Source organism: Micromys minutus, assembly GCF_963924665.1.
Source record: "Micromys minutus genome assembly, chromosome: 23".
Taxonomy (NCBI): domain Eukaryota; kingdom Metazoa; phylum Chordata; class Mammalia; order Rodentia; family Muridae; genus Micromys; species Micromys minutus.
This window is the reverse complement of record NC_137958.1, coordinates 31548421-31572381: the sequence shown is the minus strand read 5'-3', so window position 1 is coordinate 31572381 and position 23961 is coordinate 31548421. Positions and strand designations below refer to the sequence as shown.

At 41.8% G+C, this 23961-nt stretch overlaps 1 protein-coding gene across 1 annotated transcript in view; it reads right to left on the bottom strand.

The window, feature by feature from the left end:
- Window positions 1-363: 363 nt before the first annotated feature.
- Window positions 364-23961, bottom strand: part of ASB4 (ankyrin repeat and SOCS box containing 4) — a 37820-nt gene continuing 14222 nt past the window's right edge. The window contains exons 3-5 of the mRNA XM_080936061.1: window positions 9803-10293; window positions 3512-3625; window positions 364-2485 (exon numbers count right to left, since the gene is read on the bottom strand). Of these exons, the coding sequence (XP_080792187.1) occupies window positions 2297-2485; window positions 3512-3625; window positions 9803-10293 (794 nt within the window). The 3' untranslated portion in view covers window positions 364-2296. The remainder of the gene's footprint in view (window positions 2486-3511; window positions 3626-9802; window positions 10294-23961) is intronic.

Here is a 23961-nt window from a genome sequence, read left to right as displayed (position 1 = left end):
CCCAGAGTGCCAGAGATGGTAAGAAGTGGACCAGAAACTTTCAGTTCAATTTTCTACTTATAATTAAAGTACACTTACTAAAGTGGCAACGGCCTCCATTTTGTTTTGTTCCAGCCACGCCCCCTTCACTTTCTTTGGAAAATAGTATTTGTGGATGGACACAATTCTTCATTCTGTCCCTCTTCCTAAATGTTGAGAAAATCAGTGAAACAAGTTCCTTTTTCTGGGTGGGGAAATCTATGTCCCTGTTGAGAGTCAATATTGTATGAGGAAGACAAGTCTTGTTGACATATAACTCACAATGATGAAAGGAAACACAGAGCTTTATTTATAATCTTTATTGAAGCTTTATTAAAGGTCAAGGTACAGAAATAATCACGTTAAATCCATGTGCAAGCAATTCAAAACAAGTGGCTACATATTCTACGCTAGACTAAGGCAAACATTGCAACGCTATGACAAACATCCCTAATTCCCTACATGAGGAACAACTTGTTCGCTTGTTCTCAGGCCCACTTTACCTGTGATAAATCAGTCTAGCACAGACCTTTCTGCCAGAATGTTCCTGATGGTGGAGAGAAGCCCCAACCCTTTGTATATTCTGAGATATGTTCTAAATAACACTCAGTCAAGCAAACTACTTTCTGTGTGTAATCTGTACAAACTCAGCATTCTGTCCCATGATAGAGATTTTGTTCTAATACAGAGTAATTTGTTTTTTTTTCCTGAAATAAGTTGAGTTAAATTGCCTCAAAAAACATGAACATGGCCACTTACACAACACTGGGAGTGAGAGGGTCTCAATTTACAGACACGGCTACATGGGGAACTATTGGGATATCTGACAACATCTCTAGTTACCACAACAGGAGAGCATCCGACAGGAAACAAGAACCAGCAGTACAGAGAAATGAAAGGAGTCTGCCCAAGGCAGCAGGCACAGTGTCTACACTTCACTACTTGCTACTTTAACTACTACCAAGTCTGTGCCCAGAGGCAATAAACTAATCCAACAGTGATCAGTGACAACCAAACTAAGTTCTCCAGGAGACATACCAGTGTGATTCTACTAGCAAACACTAAATAAGTCTTATAGCATACTTCCTTCTATGCTTAGCAAAGGGTTTTTTTTTTTTTAATCATCTGAAGGGAGTCACTGGTAAACAGCAAGTTCCTAATCAATCAGCTACAATGCTCTAAACTATCAACCTTTTCCATGAAAACACCAAGAAAATCAACTAAGTCTTTCTCTTTCACAACTGCTTTTGCCCACTTCCCTAAACCTCTTTCTCATCTACATGGGAGCCGGAGTGTAGAATATTTTTTTCCTCAGAGTCTGTGGAGGTACTAAATAGAAAACCACACACAACAAAACACTATCTAGATAGTCTGGAGAAACTCAACGATGTTTCCTCTGACAGTAGCAGGTCTCTTTCTCTACATAGTTCTCCACAATTTGTCTTCATGGTTTAAAAAAAAAAAATCACGTGCTTCAAGTCAGAGCACACTTCAGAAAGTTAAGCGGTAAATATGAGTTTGCACCTGTACTCCTGCCCCATCGATTCATAAGGCAGTCACCTGCATGTATGTTTGGATCCCCTGTTAAACATGCGACCCTGGAGGACAGGAGTCCTGTCTGACCCATCTGTGGCCTCCAGTGTTTGGCTCAGTGAGTATATGTTGAAATGTCTATTCCTAAGCTGTTAAGTCAACTGCTCTCTCCTTCTTACAGCTAGCTAGTCTCAAAGATATTGTTCCCACTGCACTCCTGTGCATTTGTCACCAAAAGGAGTGGATGACCTTAGTTTGGGGAGGAGGCACTTCTATAATAGTAATGTCCCCTCACTTGTCATTGGCGGGAGACACTAAGCTTAAGAGGTCGCTCACAAAACCTGCTACTTTGCAAACTAAACAGCCATGTAAACTTATTACTGATAACATAGTGAATGAGATTCGTTGCGAGAAAATGTGGGTCCCTTTTCAGATGAAATCACATGTGAAAGTTTTACAGACTACATCGGGTACCTAAGAAAAGTCGTCTCTGTATGAGTTATGACTGTTGTGTAAGAGTGTCCACCTTCCAAATGCAGCCCATTGTTCCTGAAAGTTCTTTAACTTCACTGGCTTATTTTCCCTCAGCAGGCTACTCTGGGATTAATGGCTTGGTGTTTGTAAAGTGTTTTGAAATCCCTAAAGTGTGATAACTGAACCAAGTACCATTTTATCCATGCAAACTGCATCTACCCAGTGAGTCCACTTAGCAATCTAGGATTGGGAACTGCTGTCTCCTAAAGACTTAATAAATGATTCCCTCCGGCTCCAAAAGCAAGTACTTCTTCAGTGACGGTGGGAGGGACAGCATGGGAATGGCTTTGTGGCATCTGTTGTGTAGCGCTTTTCGAATGGCACATCTTGACAGGTGCATGAGGGTCCTGGGAGTGTTGCAGCAGACCTTGAAGAGAGAGTGGTAAAAATCCCAGTGTTTCTAGAAAGCAAGATGGGACAGGTTAATTTGAGGAAGGTTCTACAGTTTCCACAGATAGAGATTCACACTGATGCATTTATCCCTGCTTTACACTTAGAAATACTTCTCTAGAAACAGATTTCTAGAGTTTCCGACAGTGAACAAAACTGAGCTCAAAATGAAAACGGGGAGGTCAGGGAGTAGATTATAAGACTGGGAAGAAAAGCAGATAAACACATTGACAATCCAGGGTGTTATATAAACTACCATGACTGAGCTGTCTGGGTCAGCTCACACCAAAACGGCGATGTCAATTCAACCCAGTATTACAGCATGCTCTTTATATACCTGGCAATATCTACTGGCAATGTCTGGCAAGCAAGTGACTTTATAAAGTAAAAGAGCCAGCAGTTAGCAAAACGAGATGATACACGTAAGCCATTGACCTCTAAGCCCAGGGAACTTTGTATCTGGCAACTCTCATACAATAGACACAGCCATGACTTCAGGAATCAAGAACAGGATGCTCTGTGGGAAGGACTTGTTTACAGATGAACCAAAGTCTCTAAGTCCACAAGTGAGGACATGGCTCTAAGTGTTTTCCGTGTGGCTCACTTCATACTCTGAAATAGTGTTTCCTGCTTAGTCATACGCACCTAGATATAGTTGAATGTAAACAAACTAACCACATTGAACTCTATGCTGCCCTGGAAAAAAAAAAAATTGCTGAGTGAGCAGTCCCGGATACTTTCCCTTAACTCATTTAAATTGAAGGAAGATAAAACTGCCAGTTTTCTATATTTACTCAAACATCTCTCAGAGAAATTCCCCGGGACTCCCTAAAAATCACACATTTGACAGACATGCATGCATAGACTTTTACACTCTCGTACTTGCATTTTATAATCCTTCTCTTCATTATACTTGGGGAAAAAAAAGAGCTTCGAAAGCATTCTCAAAACCAGTGTTTTAAACGGGAATGCTGAGTGCCTATCCAGAGGTCTGGCAGCACTTGCTAGTGAAGCCCACAGTGAGTGAATTATTTACCTCCAAGTCATCATCAGGAATGGCCCTTCTCCACTTTATGTTCCATCTGATGTGCTCATAGGCATTGACCACAACTTCAATCGCTTTGGGACAAGAGTGGCAAGCTTGGATCACCTGCAGAGGAAACAGAATTTTGTCACTCGGTGGGGGCACAGGGTTCACAGTTCTCACAGATATTAAGAATTCCTAACCAAGGTTGTGAGTGTGGCTTCACACATCTGGACTCTCCCTATTCAGTATACTTTGGGGTCACCAAGACCCTGAACTTTAAGGTGCAGGAAGGGACCACATGGAGACCACACATGTAGAAAGAATTCAACACCTATCATCCTGCCTGGAGAACTCTACTTTTAAGGAGAATCCCATCTGCTGGGTATGGTTACACTGCCTGTACTGGCTGGTTTTGTGTCAGCTTGACCCAAGTTGGAGTTATCAGAGAGAAAGAAGCCTCAGTTGAGAAAATGCCTCCATGAGATCCAGCTGTAAGGCATTTTCTCAACTAGTGATCAAGCTCTGGCTGTATTGTGAAAACCTTTTTCTAAGTCTAGATGCCAATGAGAAAATAAATCAATGCCTCCTTAGTATTGTACAGTATTTTCCCCTCCGTCACACACAGATAATTGACACACAATGATAATATGACAGTAATGTACATAGAGTAAAATGATGAAGACATATAGAGAAAATAATTAATAAGTAATGTATTTTAAGTATATGGTTTGGTATTTGTGTACTTTATTTGTTGTGAGCTTCCACGAATTTGTGTATAATGATGCCTGCACGTAATCAGCTCTCAAAGTTGTTCTGACTTCGCACTCAGGTCTTGTGAGCTGATTTGACCCAAAACTGCTTTCAGTTATTCTTACTTAAGAAGGCGCCACCGGTTACCGTAAATATTGAAATGGAAGGCTTATCTCTTTTTCACTCCCTGCCGTCTCACTCTATGAAGGCTGCTCTGGTACAGAGCCGTGGGCATAGAGCTACACTCTCTACAAGATTCCCTTCCCAGGCCGTTCGCTCCACCTCTCCTGCTCTCCTGCTGCTTTCGTCCGAGGTGGTGGGTACCGCCCCAGCGTTTTCTTTCCTCCACCGCCCATCACAAACAGTACTCCAAGGCACGGTTGCTTTTCCTTCAAGTTTATATATTAGAATCCCAATCCACCAAACCTCCATACCATAAGATTACATAAAATAGACAGAGATATAAACTGCCATTCCGTAAGAGATAAAAGACCTATAAAATTCCTTCAAATATTTTCATCTATCTATTGCCAATTACAGCCACCAGGATCCAGGTCAGCTTTCTCGGCTCCATCTTGTGGTTTGTTTTTTTTTTTTCTTCCAATCTCTATTCTTCTTCAATTTTCCTTTTCTCCACCTACCTCTCCACTGTTCAATCATGTATCACCTTAACACAAATCTACGCAACCACATATGAAATGAATAAAATAAGTTCAAATCAAGGAAGGATAAGAACTAGTCTGTTCCTCGGCTGGATGCCAACGAGCATGGCTTCAATGTGTATTTAATAATAGGATTCATTTATGGCAATATTATCGTTACATCTTAAAGCTGTTCTGCTAGATCTATAAAAGCAAAGGGCAACCCTGAACCACTGGCCCATAGGTAAGCAATTGGCTGGAGTCACTTAGCTTGTGCTACTGGGACTTCCAAAAAGTCAGAGATTTTTTTGTTCGTTTGTGTTCCAAGACATTGGTTCCTCTATGTAGCCCTGACTATCCTGGAACAGTCTTGCTCTGTAGACCAGGCTGGCCTCAAACTCTCAGCAATTCGCCTGCCTTTGCTTCCTGACTGCTCCCAGGCATGTGCGACCACACAGGCCTGCAAGTCAGAGATTCTGAACCCTCAAAAAATATAACTTTTAGCTAGGGTTATGGCTGTCAGATCAGGAAGTTATGTCCCAACACTGAGCAGATAAGTCTATACTAAGTCTTAAACTAGATAGTCTTTTCGTGGGAGGTAAACCAGTTATACTGAAGTGGGAGGTACCTACATAACAACTCTTCTTATTTATTTCTGGGTCTTCCTCATCCTCCTCCTTATGAAAGCTGAAAAAAAATGGAGGCAGATGATATTTTGCGTGTGTGTTGTTCTTTTCTTACAAATATTGCTGACTTACTGGAGCCTGCAGTCTTCATGATGTGGTGTCATGATTAAGGACAAATTTTGTATAGACGACTTTCATATATGCCCTAAATCCTGCTTGGAGGGGGTTTAAGCTAAAATTTACTTGTTATCAATCTGAAATGCATGAGTTAGCCCCTAGCATTGTATCTGGTAATCCTATCCCCGGCTTCTCTTTAGAAAAGGTACAAATACTGTCACACATACAGGAGTGTAGATGTTTATGGTTTATAAACCAGACATCACACGTCTGATGTTTGCACCCACCATCCTCCTGTGTATAACAAAGCAATATTTCTAATTTTCATACGGGCAAAATATTTTGCCAAGTATTTTGACTAAATTCTGACCTTCTGCCATCTTCATACCCGGCAGGACTAACACCTCCACTGCTGGCATTTGCTTTCGCTGATTAGTTAGAGTGTCTATTGCTGTGAAGAGACACCATGACCTCATCAATGTTTGTGAAGGAAATATTTCATTAGAGCTGGCTTATAGTCTTAGAAGATTAGTCAATTTTCATCATAGTAAGAAGCATGGCAGCAGGCAGACAGATGTTCTAGGGAAGGAGCTGAGAGTTCTACATCTTGATCTACAGGTAGCAGAAGGAGACTGCCTTGCTAGGCCCAACTTGAGCATATGAGACCTCAAATCCCTCCCCAACAGTGGTACACTTCCTTCAACTAGGCCATACCTACTCCAAGGCCACAGCTCCTAATAGCACCACTCCCTATAGGCCAAGCATTCAAACACAATTGTCTATGGGGCCATTTCTATTCAAACCACTACACACTCTAACTACTAAGTTTTCTTCTGACACAAGTCTTGATTCTCAAACCACAAAAGGCTCCCTTTTAACCTGATAGCCTCCTGTCATTATCAGCACTTCAGGCTTCTAGGACTAATACAATTGGACTCATTTTCTCAGGTCTCAGTAAGTATTTAAACCAGGTAATAGATAGATTGATAGATAGATAGATAGATAGATAGATAGATAGATAGATAGATAGTAGGTAGGTAGATAGATAGATAGATAGATAGATAGATAGATAGATAGATGGATGGATGGATGGATGGATGGATGGGTGGGTGGGTGGGTGGGTGGGTGGGTGGATGGATGGATGGATGGATGGGTAGATAGATATACAGATGGACAGACTGACAGACTGACAGACAGACAGATGACAACAAACTCTAAAGCATCACAATACACTGATTGCCAGGAACCTAGACTAATAGTTGACAGAGGGCTACTGTGAGCATCAAAAGAGAAGTCACTGCCTCTGCTTAGCCTGTGATGATCTGAGAAGCAGGGGAACCTAGAGGACTTACACTCTGTTTCTATAGTGCCTTTTTCTTCCATCACAGAAGAAAGACTAGACAGGGATGAAATTGATTTCTAAAACAGTGATCATGGGGGAGTAGATCAAATGCCACCCCTCATCATCTGACCCCTAAAGCATAAACAAACATATTATAGATTCCAGGGGCTAGGCAGATGACTCAATGGATTGAGTGCTTACTGGGCAAGCATCAAACCTCAGTTCCATCCCCAAGACCCTCTAAAAGAGACTGGTATTCTATTCCCAGTGCTGGGGAGGCAGAGATAAGGGAATGCCATTCTGGGAGCTTGCTAGCCAGTTACCTTAATTAAGCAGCAAACTGAAAGATCAGAGACAGAGCCTGTTCCAAAAAAAAAAAAAACCAGCGGAAAGTGATTGATTAAGTCTACCTTCACTGCCAAACACACATACACGAGTACATTCATACCCTGACACACACACACACACACACACACACACACACACACACAAAACCCCACTTATTATCAGGGGAATTATTTGAGAAATGGAATTCACACACAACATTATTCAATGGCATAAATCACACTTACCTCCCCCAAATTCTCACATTATCTTTCCCTTCCCCCAGAAAAAAAAAATGTCTTTCTTGACCTACAAGAAATCTCGATTTTGGCTCCCTGGGGTGTCACTTCCTTCAAAATTATGCTAGCAGCAGGAAAAAAAAAATCAAACGTCCTTTTGTACCCTGGAAAGCAATTGTGGACCCCATCATCTTCCCCACACCACACCGCTCATGTAATTTATACATTGGCTCTCAGTGAAACGCACCATCTCCCCATCCACTTTGCATTGGGAAGACAGCATCTGCCGCGCTGACCTTGTTCCTTGTAAATAAGGAAACTGAATTCCCCATCGAGGGGAGAACAAATCACTTTATCTTCGGGATAAATGAGTCAGTCACTCGCCTGTCGTAAAGACAACTTTCTCTTAGGAAAGTTGGGCTGTGGGGCGGTTGTTCTAAATCAAGATGTCGAAGCATCTGCATAGGGCATTGGAGTTTTTCCCTCCACTTTCCCAACCTCACAAACTTTGCTCAGACAGCAGTGACGGCAGCCAGGCACCAGAATCTAAGCCTACATTAAATCTCCTGAGCACAAAAAGCAGAGGAAGTTAGAGGAGCAAACAAAAACTGAAAGACACTAATTGGTAGCACTGTCACTGTTCGTTGTGGCTTATTTTATTGTAAGGACTAGAGGAGCCACCAAACAGGGCTAGTGCTGGAAGCTCTTACCTGCCCCTCCCAAACACAGAGCACAAGGAAAAGAAAGACAGGGACACTGTCTCACCAGACTTGCTCGCCACCCCCACCCTCACTTTAAATGCTGTAGAAATCTGGAGGTAGGGGGAGGTCTGAGAAACAAAGCAATATGTTCATAAACCGTACAGCAATACGTGGCCAAGTAGACACTTGGCATTCACAATCACTCGGCTTCTTTCCCTATACAGCAGATGAAAATTGATCCTCAGTTGCAAGTACTGAGAGGCAAGTGAGAATTCCCTCCCGAGTCAGGCAGACTGACTCACCAGGTCTTAGTTAACTAACGGAACTCGCTTCCGGTCATCTGGAGGTCTCTCTCCTGGAACTCACTACTCCCAAGTGGTTTCTATCATTTTTACTTTTCCTTTCTGTTCGTTTGTTTGTTTGTTTGGTAGTTTGGTTGGGGTTTTTGTAATTCTAATAGTATGAGACAAGGATTTACCTTATAACCCAGGCTAGCCTCAAACCTACAGTCCTCTTACCGCAATTTCTTCAATGTTGGACCAATAGGAGCATGTGCCCTTCTGACTGCCCTCCCATCTCTAGAACTTTACCCAGGTTGTCCATGTGTGTGTGTGTGTGTGTGTGTGTGTGTGCGCGTGTGTGTATCTTATACATTTATATGTATGTATATTCTACATGTACATTATCTATGGATCCTATATGTGTGTGTATGTATATGGGAGGGGTGGCCATATTAGAGTTAGAAAGAATATTCCTCAAATTTCTTAGCTTCTTTAAAGCTTCAGAAGTGCGGTATCCTCTGGTTTGCTGTAAGTGTTGAATGCATCTTGACTACAAATTAATGATCATCGTTAACCTGATGCTAGCGCCTCCTGCATTCCTCCACTCCGTCGTGTAGTGCGCATATTAAAATGACCTCTGCGTGTGTTTTCCTTCCCAGTAGACGAAGTTACTTGAGTAGGTACCTTGTCTTGGTCATATCAACATCATTAGCATCTGCTCCCCGCCAGCCTATTAGAAATTGTTAATTAGCATTGTTCAGAAAAAAAGGTCATGCTGTAGGATATTTTGTGGATAAATCCTTGAAGAAAATTATCTAAGGTTAGGTTTTAATCCCACCACTTCGGGAGTTCAGACATGATTGCATACCTCAGCTTCCTCTGTTGGAAAACAGGCACAATGAGTCCTTCATAGAATTATTGAAGGAATCAAATGGACATATTCAAATGTTTATAACAATGTGCTGAATTCATTACAAGTCATTATTGGCTCCTATGTATCGGCTAACATGATTATTAACTTTTGACAAATTGTAATGTGCAGTTCTTTTCCGACTATAACCTAACTCGTTGTAAAACAGGTTGTGTAATCTTTTGACCAGACATTGGGTAGGAACAGTTGCCTTTCCCTCGTACCCTGACTTTCCAGGTCCTGCTCAGATTTCAAACACACAGAGAGGAGGATGGGCAAAGGGAGGTCAGAAATGGCTACTCCAAAGACTCAAGTCTTGAGCAAGTTGGAATCACCTTTAGTGAGCTAACGGCAGGGATGTAGCCTCACCTTGTGGAACTGTGGGGGGTAGATGCGCGCAGCCCCGTGATTCAGCAGCAGCTGGTAGCAGATCTCAGGCTGTGCGGCAGGACGCACGGAGGTGACCTTCAGCACGTACTGGATGGCTGCGCAGCCATTGATATCCATGAGGTTGGCCTCAGCACCCGCCTCCAGCATCATGTGCATGAGCACATGGTCGCAATTCCAGGCGGCCTTGTGCAGCGGGGACTTGAAGTCGTCATCCCGAGCGTTGACCTCAGCGTTGTTGTCCAGCAGCATGCGGCAGATGAGGTGGTGTTCCCTGCTGTACTCCTGCTCCTTGAAGCGTAGGGCCCAGTAGGTGGCAATGGCCAGGGGGGTCTCCATGTGGGCGTTCATGCTATCCACGATGGCCCCGTTCTCCACGTAGAAGGCCACCAGCTCAGAGAGGCCGAAGTGGGCCGCTGTATGCAGGGGTGTCTCCTCATCCTGGTTGTTGGTTTTCATGTTCACATTTGCACCTACGGAGGAAAACAGAAGCAGACGAATATTTATACACTTAGACGTGTTTATGGTTTCATTGTCGTTGTTGTTGTTGTTGTTTTAGAGCTGAGGACCGAACCCAGGGCTTTGCGTTTGCTAGGCATGAGCTCTACCACTGAGCTAAAACCCCAACCCCCATTATGGTTCCTTTATATATATGAATTTTCTCATGAGGTTCATTGAGTAAGACTCACAGGTTCTCTTTAACCTTTGCCTGACATGCAAGACTCTCACCCAGCCATAAAGGGTCGGTCCTGACCCTAGTGGAAGTCACCCCTTAAATCAACACCACTGTCTTCCTCACTGCTAACAAATGCACCGGGGAAGAGGATCTAACCATCTCTTCCACCCCTGAACACTGCTTTTCATTCCCAGGTGCATTTGGAAGTGATGTCTATAACAAAAGGATGTATATTATTAAAATGCCAAACACTATTAAAAATATAAGATTTTGCGGGTTTTTTTTTTTTTTAATTTAAAGGTTGGAAGTCGGTAAAGGGTCTTGCCACAGAAACCTGACTGCGTCTGATATCTGGGACCCATACGGTGGAAAGTAGGAACCAACTTTCACCAATGATCCAGTGAGTTCCATGCATAGCCGCACATACACGAAAATAATAAATATCATTTTTAATTAAAAAGAAAGAATATACATATTAAAACTGCATACCATGCAGGAGACTAAACTTTGTGAGGATTTTAAATGTAAACGTTTGTATGTTCACTTGTCTGTGTATGTATGCACACCCTGCCGTGAGCTGGAATTCCATGTGACTGAGAGCAAGCATGCTAGCATGGGGTCTGGGGGCTGAACCCATGTCTTCTTCACATGTAGGAAGTGTTCTTAACCACTGAGCCATCTGTCCAGTCGTTTGAAATTGTTTCTAAGCATTTTATAAGCTAGAGTCTTTCTTCTCTTTCGGAGAGGGTGGATCTAAAGTTTGGTGCAAACTATAGCGACATGCAATTTCCGGTGCATTGGCTGAAGTCACAGAATCATGGGAACAATGTCTTTGTGATATAATAAACACACACACACACACACACACACAGAGAGAGAGAGAGAGAGAGAGAGAGAGAGACAGACAGACAGACAGACAGACAGACAGACAGAGACAGACAGAGAGAGAGAGAGAGAGAGAGAGAGAGAGAGACTTGAACACACACACACAACTTTTTAGCACCAAAATGGCTTAAACGCCATAGTTTGAATTAAGACATGTAAAAATTAGCATTACAGAAACAGTCATTGAAAGAAAGGGACCAGAGTGACCGAGAAAAAGATCTGACAGACAACTGTGCGTCCGGACAGTGCCTTAGGATTGATTTCATGAAACTCACTTACTGAACAGAGCAGGAAACCAGTGTGGACTTTGTTTTTGTTTTTGTTTTTGTTTTTTCTGATAAGAAATATTAAATGTTTGAATTAGCAACCTGAAAAACTAGAAATTTCCTTCTTTGTCTAATTTAAAGGGGCAGACCAAATGACTCCGAAAGGTCAGCATCATAAGTAATTCTACTGGAAAATTTCATCGGTCCTCCAAAGAGACTAACCATCATCATCATTATCATCATCATCATCATCTTCTTCTTCTTCTTCTTCTTCTTCTTCTTCTTCTTCTTCTTCTTCTTCTTCTTCTTCTTCTGCTTCTTCTTATGTTTCTTCTTCTTCATCATCATCATCAATGTTAATGTGGAGTTGCACAATGTACCACATCATAACCTAAATGTATTTCATGCAGAACCTCATGGAATCTCTCAGCAACTCTGCAGTAGATGCACTTTTTTTCCCCCTAATTTTATAGTTGGAGAAAGTCAACCCTGGGTTAACAATGTGCACACTAAGTACACCAAGGTACTGAGCATACAAGCAGAAATGTACAAGCAGGCAGGCTGGTTTGAAAAAATAAACCTCTTATTAGTATGCTATTCTACCTCATTATTATTTTCCTGCAGGAAATTTTATATTGCTTGTTATATGAAAACCAGATGTAGCAGAGATGCCATTGCATTTTAAAATCAGCTTTCTCCCTTGGATAACTGCTTCTTGGCCTTATTTACAGCATCCCATGGTTATGCAGAATACATTTAAAGAAGGAAACTCCCCCACAAGCAGTGTCTGGGTAGGAAATCAACTCTCCGTTGAGGTTTCTCCGGTTATGGTTTAGCAGATACTGTCTTCTCAGTTGCAGGAGACAGAATTATAATCAAAGCCACCCTTTCTGGGCCCGTGCTCATCAGTATTCTGACCCGGAAGGGTTCTGGGGGAGGTCTCCTTTCTGGTCAGGTTTCTGCTCCTAAATGAGATGGGATGCATACAGATGCCTTTCTGGAAGCCATGTGCAGGGTCATTTCAGCTGCTGGAGAGTTTCCAGTAAGAAAAAGAATCAAAGAGTCAGGATGAAAATTTTACAGTCAAACTTAGAGGGAACCACAGCCTTTGGGCTTCTTTTTTTTTTTTTTTTTTTTTTTAAATGAACTTAGACTTCTATTCTTGACCTTTGACCTCTTAGGATAACTGAATGCACGACAGGGCACCTTTTCTGAGCTGAAACATCTCACTTTTATACCTGATTTTTTTTTTCTCCACAAGAGCTTTCCAAAAGAACTTATGGTGCTTTTTTTTTTTTTAAATTTGAGATTCTTGTGATTTCTTCAAGAAAGTTGAGCTCAGAGGCACTTGGGGAGAACTCTCAGGAGTGGGTTTTAGCGGGAAGATACAATGTATTAGTATCTAGTCTTCCTGAAGCAAGGAGGAGGACGTTCTGAAACCCTGGTGCTTGCAGGGCTGGCCAGTGTGCTCTGGAGTCTCTGAAAGACAATTCGTCTCAGCCTTGGTGCTGGCTACTGAGCCTCGGTGGCACTTTGCTTCTAGAAAGTCACCGTCTTCATCTCTAGCTCCACATTTCTTTGTCTGTGACTTTATAAGGAAGAGCCCTGCACATTCTGCAAGGGGTCCATTCCTCTCCAGAATGGCTTCATTGGTATTAGTGATGGCATCTGCATTAACGCTGTTGCCCGGCATTTTCACACGCTGACGTTTGTTTTGTTTTGTTTTTTTATTTTGTCTTGTTTTGAGAAATTCAACTCAAGCTCATAATATAATAAATGCAATATGATATCTAAAAATACAATTGCACAGCTTCAACATTATTATCATCTTATCCCAGTTAAGAATGCAAACACCACCTTTCCCTCTTGCTCTCTTTCTCTTCTGAGACAGGGTCTCAGGTAGCCCAGGTTACCTCTGCCTTCTGGGCGCTGGGATTAAAGGCATGCACCACCATGTCCTGGTGTGAAAACAAACATTTCTTGTTGTAGAAGAGTTCCCTGCTCTCCTATTCTCTTCTCGCTTAAAATTTCATCGAGCCATAGTAAGGTGGGTGAGTCCTCACTCCCTTTAGTCTTAACACTTGTATGTAGAACTCTTGACCAGACGGCTTGGCCTCCTTTTCTAAGTTTGAACACAAGAACTGGAAGGAGATATTGCTGGTTTGCTCCCTTCACCCAGCATTCCAGTTGTGATGCTCCCTGCTCTGTTCCTTTGGCTGGCTCTGTCTCTCAGCATAAATTATCCCCAGTTTGTTCTTTCTTTCAGTAACAGATTGTTCGTGGGGGCTTCTCAGACTCCTGTGAATATGGCAGCTGCGCCCCATAGCTTCGGTTTCATTAAAAGAGAGTAAATTCATGCTTCTGGACCAGCTGATATGTCACCTGAGATGTGAAGTTCCTCCTCAAGCCACACCGTCATCAGGAATGATGCTTTGTGTCCAGTTCATTGCAATCAATCTGGTACATACACAGGGACCGCTCAGTACATTTTAATGGGTTTTTCCCCCCTAAATTTTGAGTAAGTTCGATGTGGTTTGATACTTGTATTCCTTCTTAAGTTTGCTCTCGTTATAATTATGCTATTAAACTGTGACTTTAAACACTATTTAAAATAATTAAATAATATTCCATGAAGCAAGTGTGCCTTACTATTGGCTGCACGGGACTCTTTTTTTCAGAATTTTGGTTTTATAATTAACACTACTACTAATAAGGAGGTTTATGTTTTAGTATTGCTTCTTTGAAATAATAAACTCCTAAAAACAGAATTATAAACCAGAGATGTCTGATGTGTTCAGCATCTTTATGAATCACATTTATATTTATCTCCTTGGTAGAGTGAAGTAGTTATTTCCCCTATCAGTGTGTTACGCATTTTTAAATTTTTATGCTAATTGAGAAAGTCAAAAATATGATTTCTTAAAATTTTGAATGTATTCAGGTAGTCACTTTATAATTATTAACTATTAAAATATTTTCTTTGATTAATTGTCCAACTAGTCTTCTTCGCATATAGAACTTTGAGTCATTTGCATTTTTGTGAGCACTCTCTCCAATAAAGATACATGAGTATATTATCCCAATGAGATTTTTTTATCCATTTAAGTTTTATTTCTCCTAAATACGGTAATAATGACTTTAGTTATTTTTTTTCTTGTGGGTTGTTTTATTGTTTTTTTTCTTTGTCTTTGCATTACAATGGTCTATCTGTACATCAAGGTCCTATAACTATCCACATGAATTATAATTTAGCCTTTTTTCTTTCCCCCCAGGAGGTATTGAACACTTGCTTCCTTTGGAGTTTATTTTGATCTAGATATGAATTTAGGAAGACTTTACATATCCTTGGAGTTATTCTGCACAGAAACATGGCCACTTGCAAGCCACTGGTAGCGCATGATTTTAATCTCAGCTCTCAGTAAGCAGAGGCAAGCAGATCTCTGCGAGTTTGAGGACAGCCAGGAATACACAGAGAAATCCCCCTTCAGAAAAATAAAAGAAAAGAAGGAAGGAAGAAAATAAGGAAGGAAGGAACGGGGGGGGGAGGGTGGTGAAGAAAGAGAAAGAAAGGAAGGAAGGAAGGAAAAAAAAAGAAAAGAAAAAAGTTTTTGTTGGTGGTGGTGGTAGTAGTGATTGGGTTGTTTGTAGTTTTGTTTCTTTGTTGTTGTCATTGTTGGTTTATTCCTGTCATGGGTGTCTGGGGTTGTGTTATGGCAAGGAAGTAAACATGTAAGTTCATGGTAAAAGACACTCAACAAAAAAACCATAAGGTTAAAGTTCTGAGTTAACAAAAAAAAAAAAAAGTTTTGTTTGTTAGTTTGTTTTGCTTTTGTCTTTTTGTTTTGTTTTCTTTTGTTTTTTTAATGCTCACAGAACATAAAGAAGGCCAGCACAGGGGATGGAGAAAGGCTGAGTGGTTAAGAGCACTGATTGCTCTTCCAGAGGTCCCAGTTCAATTCCCAGCAACCACATGGTGGCTCACACTCATCTGTAATGGGATCTGATGCCCTCTTCCGCTGTGTCTGAAGAGAGCTGCAGTGTACTCATATAAAATAAATAAATAAATCTTTAAAAAATAAAATATAGAAAGCTGATACCGGCGAGACAGAGGGAGAGTAGAAAGTAACTGAGGGAAGAAGGGGTGAGGGACCAGGAAACACATGTTGATGAACCAGTCACATGCATCCTTGTCTGTGGTTGGCTGGGTAGCAGGAAGCAGAAGCAAGAAAGCAAAGGCGTTATTGGATATCTGGTGTTGCATTCAGGAGTAAAGGCTGTTGCTTGGAGTTGGTTTGCCATGAACGCTGTAATCTGAAGAGGTCCCAGAAGGGAGAGATTTTAGTGGCGCTCACAAGGATCATAGTTGGATGTAAGGCACACTCAGTGAAAGCTAGGAATCAAAGATGCCTATTGGGTGTTTCCCTGTGAGCAACTGCAAAAATGAGACCATCATTTGACATTAGTTATGATCATTATCAAATATCTAGGGTGATGCCTTTTACAGAGTGGAATAGAGGGTTCTGGATGTCCAGGAGGAGGGTCAGGCTGGAAAATCTCTAGTGAACACCCTTGGATGGTATTGATATCACGGGAACGGACAGGCACGGCCATATTTAAGTTTAGACTGCAAACCCTGTAGCTACACACTAACACTTGGCTACAGAAAAGGGAAAGAGACGCAGCCCCTGAGGCAAAGAACTTGTCCGTCAGCTCAGCTTCATACTGACCATGTTCCTTCACAGTGGCCTCTTCTCAGAGAAGACATCCTACCCGAGGTCCTAGTGCGGTGTTCTTTCCTGGGCCACATAAAAACGGGAAGCAGAGATAACAAAGGAGCTCCCTGAAACCCCTGGGGCATATCTTTCGTATGGAGGCTTATCTGCCCGCTTCCTCACAATATTGCCTCTCGTTCCCCCTGGGAGGCAGATGTTTTTCAAACAGCCTATGTTTATTTATCATTTTGTTTATTCTAAAGTTACTGAACCCGAAAGAAAGGATATTGTTCTAGATGTGCAGCCGGAAAACAAGACGAGGGCGCTGACTGCGCTCGACGCGCTTATGTTTACTTCATTTTCTTTTATCTTGTTTAATTCCAAACCCCACTGATTAAAATTTAGCCAAGTCACCATAGATAAGAGTGCACGGCCCCGGCTCCGACTCATGGAAAATGGACTGCTATTACACAGTGTTGGATTCATCTTGCGGGGCACATGAAGTGAGACCGAATCTTCACCCGAAACAGTTGAAATGCATTTCTGTAGAAATGAAAACTATTATTGCCATTCAACTGAAAAAAAAAGAGGCTAATCCAGAGGAGATTAAAAAAAAAAAAAAAAAAAACATTGCTATGAATTTGGAAAACAAAACAGAATATAGACCTCTTACTTTACCCAAGGACACGATTCTGCTGTGTTTGGTTTCAGTGTCAGAGGACACATGGTCCCATTGTAGAGATGGAGTTGAGTGCCCATGTCCCCATGTCCCCACTGATACAGGACCGGGTGCTGATACGGTATGAAGACACAGGAGCTGGCACTGAGGTGGCAGAAAGCATCCCATGAGAAGGAATTGAGGTGGCAGAAAGCATCCCATGAGAAGGAATCGGCTGAATAACCGTGGGTTTCCTTCTCAGAGGCAATGGGTCCATTAGTATAGAAGCAGTATCTAGTGTGTTTCTGAAACCACTGCCTCATCGAAAATCTGCTTAATATCTCCCTCTCTCTCCCTCTGACCAGCATTTCCCAAATTCTGTTCTCTGACATATTAATACTGTGTGGTATATTGAACAGAACTCTATGATTAGATAAAGATGTGTGTTCTGGGCAACTTCGTACAGGCCCGTGTTAGCATGCACAAGATTGCAGGGAAGCTGTCTGCTTTAACAAGAGCCTTCCCGGGATTATTTGATTAGTGATCCTTCCTCTGTACCATACCTGCTAACTGAATAATACAGTGGACTTTGGAGAATGCATTTCTAGACAGAAGCAAAGACGTTGCACACAACTATCGAATACACGTTGGAATTTTAACTCAGGAAACCCTGCCACAGAACTTAGATTTCTAGGAGTTGCTTTTCAGGGTTTAGATTTTTCACAACCAAGACAGCTGTGTACCCACTGCCCACCCTGATCCAACCAGAAATTTTAGCAAAGGACGGCGTGCTACCGAACTGCTTTTCCCTTATCAGAATCACCGGAGAATTCATGTTCGCTGACTGACATTCAGGTTACAGTGGAGACAAAGTTTCTTTGAACAGGGCAACAGCAAAGTCCAAAGAGGTCTCAAGACTCAGCTACTCTCACTAGCATAGGTGAGACATCACCACCTAGTGGTCAGCATAGGTACTCTGCATTGAGGTCACTGATTCCTACCATCAGGAATCAGCCCTTAGCTCACAGATCAGTGAGTAGATGGAGGGAATATGGCTGACCTCATGTCAGAGTTTTGAAAGTTAAGGGGAATATAGACAAAATTCCAGGTGTGCAAGAAAGCACCATGTACGGCAAGCTTTGTCTTTCTCTTTTTGGCAAAGCTGTGCTCCATAGCCCAGCCTGGCCTAGAACTCAGCATCCTTCCTCATAACCATCCCCCAAGCACTGGCACTGCAGGCATGGGCCATCATAGCTGGATGTCTTACCATTATTGTGAAGTCCATCCTGCCATTCCCCAGGGTTCTGCCCTCCTCTACTGTGACTCGACCTTGCTCACAGGGAGCAGACTCGCTTTCTACTTCTACCCAGTACCTTAAGTCTGGCCCTGTTCATTGGAAAAGGGTTTGAAGGGAGTCACCAAAATCCTAAAGCCACAGTCAACAAAAGTCAAGGATACTGTGTTTCTTGGCAGTACTGGCTAAGAACTCTTCTCACTGCTGGGGGGTGTTTTGTCTCAGAAAAGGCAAGCGTCTGCTTTTCTTCAGTTCCCGTGGGCCTTCTAGTGAGTAGAAAGATATTGGAAGCTGGCCCATGCCTAGAACTTTGGCCATTTTCTATCCTTGTGATATTTCTCACTTAGATTAGTAAAAAGCCGAGATGAGAGTCTCCGGGTCTTGTCGATCTAACTGTTTGCTCTGAATCTGAGCCCTTGAGCACCTAATGGAATTGTTTAGATAATCTTCTGCAAGTCATTCCTTGCGGTTACAAAGAAAACACTGCCTGTCTGTTTCCAAATCTAATATCTTTTTGCTAAATGGTGTTTAAAATGTTCACAGGATAATGAGATGCAGGCTTCTCTAAGGAAGAAAAAAAAAATTACAGAAGTGCAGATGGGGAAAAAAAAAATAAAGCCATTCAGACCCGAGGAAATGTCAACCTTTAATTTCCAGTTGTAGATGCTTCTAGCTCTAAAACAAAGTATAACATGGCCAGTCTGAATGCTTAGGAAGGAAGCTGTAATGGCTTTTGGGGGGAGGGGACCTAGACTCAAGGAAGTCTCTGGAGAAGGAAACATGTTTGCTCATGGGAGGATTTTTGAAAAGGCCGGACATCTCACAATTTGTGTTTAAGGAAATATTCTGGAATAGTCTCGTAGGTAAAAATAATTGGCAACTGGACTTTTAAAGAGTACAACTTCAAAAGATGCAGCACAGTAGCGGTGAGTTTAGAGGCAGGGACTTGGCCACAGGCTGCTTCCGTTGCTTAGTATCTTCCGGTATCTCCTGGCTGGAAGCGTCCCCTTGCACCCAGCTGTTTTTGTGACTTAATATCTTGTAATTCCTCCTTGCCGGAGGCAGTAATTTGGAAATTGATCAGAGAGGTGTTTTTAATTACAGAGTTTAATTTTAAGAAAATGGATAAATGGATTTTTAATATAACATCTTCAATCACTTCCCTCCACCTCCTTGTATTGTTACAGCAAGTCAGAAAACCCAAAAGAAGGCATTCTCCTATTCAGAAGGATAGAATTGCTTTCCCTTAGGGTTGTCTGCTTAGAAAACTAGACCTTCTGTGTGCTAGGACTTGGTGAAGTGGGGATAAATGATTGCTTTGAGGTAACCAAAGGCACATCAACTGGTGTGTGTGTGTGTGTGTGTGTGTGTGTGTGTGTGTGTGTGTGTGTGTATTAATTAAGTGCTTACTCTACTTAACTACCATCAAACACACCTCAAGGAGGTGGTTGACTTTTTTTCAAGCTAATGGAACTCAGATATAATAGTTACCCTTCTCAGATCATGTCTAGGAAGCACAAAGTTTTTGTCGAACTCTTTAATTGGACCACTGTCTGAGAAGGGAGAGCTGCAGACGGTTTGCAGCGATACTCAGTAGGACCAACGTGGACCGGACGCAGACAGCTGCCTCTGAGCCTGCTCAGAGAAGACAAGCCAGGTGAACCTCTTTTAACTTCTCTGAGTGTCTGATTCCTCATCTGTGAGATGAGGAAAATGATGTGCACTTCACACAGTCGCCAAAGGATTGAATGAGACATTTTATTCTAAAGCACCTGACATTTCCATACCGTGCATGCTTAATATATGTCATTTTCCTTCCCATTCTCTCCTCTGTGCGCATATATGCTGGCAACATCAATTTCTTTTATGTGTAAAGCTGATGCTGTTAACTTTATTAAGTGAGCTTTTTCCATTAAGCATTTATCCTTATTCATTAGCTTGGAGGACTGGCACACAAAGATATTAAATTATTTACTCAAGTTTAATGAATGAAATTGAAAACCTTTTTCCCCTGCTTAACATGAATGTGCCCTTTTCAGTATGCAGAGCCTTGTTGCATTTATTCAGAAGCTACTGCTAAGTGCTTAGTTTGGAACACAGGATTAATGAGCCCGGAGACATGGCGTTGGTCACCATGGCGACCAAGCTAGCTTTGCTCTGTTTCAAGCTCAAACAAGGAATATAGGATGCTTAGCTCTGGCCTGCAGTAGAGGGCTGGGTGTTCTTTTTCATACATTTAACTCCCAGTTGCTGTTTCCAATTATTCCCTAATTCCCTTGGGGGGGGGAATAAATAAGAAGAGCATCCTTGCTTCTTCAGGGCTTTGCTTCTTTAGCTACCTAACCTCCTTCCTAAATACATTTATCTCCCCATCAGCTTCTCTAGATTTAGACACCTGAGTCACATTTTTTTTTCTTCTGTACATAAATGCCTGTCATCCTTTTGGGTGTCAAATAAATACACCAACAGACTACCAAATACCCTGCCTGGTCTCTCAGACTTTAGACCCCATTTTCTTCTGTGTCTTTCCCTCCCTTCTGACGCCTACTCAGTGTCAAGCATGGATTGAACCATGTCTTAAAACTGGTTGGTGTCAGACAATCACCAACTCACACGTCCAAATCTCTGACATAACCTTCTCTCTTTACATCTTGCTTGCTTACTGTTGGTTCCTGCCATCCGAGGAACTTGCAGGATCTTCTTTCTACAGTTTCTTTCTCCCTTAGAAGTTCCTTACTTTCATCCCATCCCCTACAGATAATTTTATGTCCTACCATTCCATTCTTTCTGCTGCCAAAACTTTCAGTTCCCTCCATTTTTGTCACAGCTCCTGCTAGGAGTAACAGCAATCCTTAGGGACTGAGGCACAGTGTCAGTACCTGCCCCCAAACAGCTAAAAGCTGCATAGCAAGAACCTCATGGTTGCTATAACATCTTCAGAACAAGACTGGTCCCATCACAGAGGTCAGCAGGGAAGTTTAGCTGGCCCCTCCATGTGGCCCAGCATTTGTCTCCCTGACTTATTTCCCATTCTCTATAATCATCATCTCAAATGTCTTTCTCCCAGTCTTTAATCCTTATCATGACCAGATCTCTTTATGACTTGATTTACGTAGAAAATGCCCTGCAAATGGAGACTTCTTCAGACCCTGACAACTCATATAACAAAGTCTCCATCCTCCCACCCCCTTTCACTCTATCTAAATCATGAAAGAAGTGGGGTTTTCCTCTCCAGAGGCAATCTTATTGCCTTCTCTCGACCATACTGCCTAAACTTGTCGGATACCTTACACCATAAATTATCCCCCCAACCCCTTCTTTCTTGTCTTCAGCTTTTGAACACTGAATAGAATTTCCATCAATTTTGTTTGTTTGTCTATGTTCAGGTGTAACATTAAAAAAGAAGCTTCCCTCTCTTGCCTACCTTTCATAATACTTTTTAAAAGTTTTGCTCACCTCGCTTTTAATCATCAATATCTTTTCTGTTTCTGTGTCTCAGTGTTTGCAATATTTAACACCATCCATGACACCGAACCAACAGAGATCTTCTAATCCCCAACTCACTGAATCTCCCAGTAACACTGAATGTATCTGACTTCTCTCTCTGGCAAGTTAATTCTCATGGGAGAGAAATGAATCCAAAAAGCTGAACATTGAACACAACTTTTCCAGCGCTGATACTGGCAAGGTGTTAAGTGCACTGTTCCCTCAAGCACTAGCCCTTGTTTTGGGTTGAAGGTTTAATACAGACTTGACATTCAACATGCAAAAGTACTACTGTGCATTTAACTATGCTGAGGAAAAGAGCTGTCCTTATGAAACGTAAAGACATAAGCAAAGATAAGTATGATTTTAAAAAAAGAAAGAAAGAAACCCTAAATGTCCTGCGAGAGTCTCACAGTGTCTGATGGGAATATGGAACATAACATGCAGCTATAATGGTACTCGTAGAAAATGGATTTGAGAATGGAAGGCTATTTTCAAGGCTCAGGCAGGAGCAGATTTCAGGCCGTAAAAGGGAGAGGGTAATATCCCAGAGTGCAGGTAGATTTACTATCGTTGTACTACCTGCGACCCATCACCTAGAATACTGACAATTCTACCTCGAGCCTCTAGGAAGGAGACAGTTATATTTTTTTCTTTAGAGAATCTAACCAGGGGGGGGAAAATCAAATGACGAATCTAGCCAAATCCCATAGAATGATTGAAGCTAATAATTTAAAAATTTGACTTGGAATTCAGTCATTCCGTTTTACATATAAGGAGGCAGCCAAGGATTCTAAGACAACCCAGAAAGCAAGCACAAAGGTAAACGCTATACAGGGCAGGAAATCAGCAGAAGGCAGGCACAAGAGTAAAGCCAGGGCACTAATATTCAAATGACAGAAATTCACAAAAGGGAACATTAAAAAGCAGGAAAGAATTCGTGCACAAAAACACTCAAAATGGTCAGAGAAGAATTGCAGAGATTTGAAGGACCCAGGAAAGCAGATGTAAACAAACGCAGCTGGCAGACCTTTGTGAACTTTCAGAGCAAGGGTGGGAAGGAACCCCTAAATGCTCCAGGAAAGAGCACCATAGGTCATGAGTAAAGGCTGAAAGGCTTCAGATTTGCCAGCTACATCTTGAAAAACAGAGGCTGTGGAGGAATGCTTTTATGATGCTAGAAAGAAATAATTATGAATCCCAGCTTCTCTGTCAATCAAAAAGCAGCAAACACACTGAGTGGTGTTTATCATCTCCAAGGTGACTACTCGGAGCTCTCCTTAAGGATTTGGTCAGCTCAAAAAGCAACAAGCTAAAAAGAAAAAAAAGAAAATATATATATATAGCATGATTTGGAGAGGTAGGAATCTGACCTAAAGAGAGGAGGAAGACAGGGATGTCAAGGAACGATCCCCAGGGTGACAGAGTTTCCCAGGAACTAGACATAAAATCTGGAGAAGACTCCCCCCATCCCTAAACATGGTGTTGATTTAAGGATTCACTGAGGTTAAATATTTTAATTAAACAAACAAACAAAACTAATGCAAGTTGTAGCAAAGAAATTAGGCTTAAAATATCAGCCAGTCATAGAAATATAAGCAAAACAAACATACAAAAGAATATGATGACATTGTTCTGCTAGTTTGTGGGAAGCTTTGTGGTTATAATGTTTAAGGCATTGGGAACCTGGGGACTGGAAAGGACCTAGTGTGGGTAGGTGTCAAATGATGCCCCCAAAGAGGAAAAGGACACATGTCCTAATAATGCCACTATAATTTTTATTGTCACAGAACATACACTTTTCCATCTTCTCTGTTGTTATACATAGGTAAGTGGGACTTGTTTGGCAGCAAACACTAGGCTAACCAAACTAGAGATGTAAAAGCAGTTGCCTCTAAGGGGGAAAATGGGTACTGCACTTTTCATAATGAACCTTGAATATGATATCTTAATATTTTTCTAGTAGGATATTACCTCATCTCCTGTATTACATGCTTCTTCTGGATTTCCTCAATTGCTTGTGATCTTATAAATCATCTTTTTATTTGCCTTTTATTTGTGAGTACACTGTTGTTGTCTTCAGACACACCAGAAGAGGGTCTCGTCGGATCCCATTCCAGACAGTTGTGAGCAACAATGTGGTTGCTGGGAACTGAACTCAGGA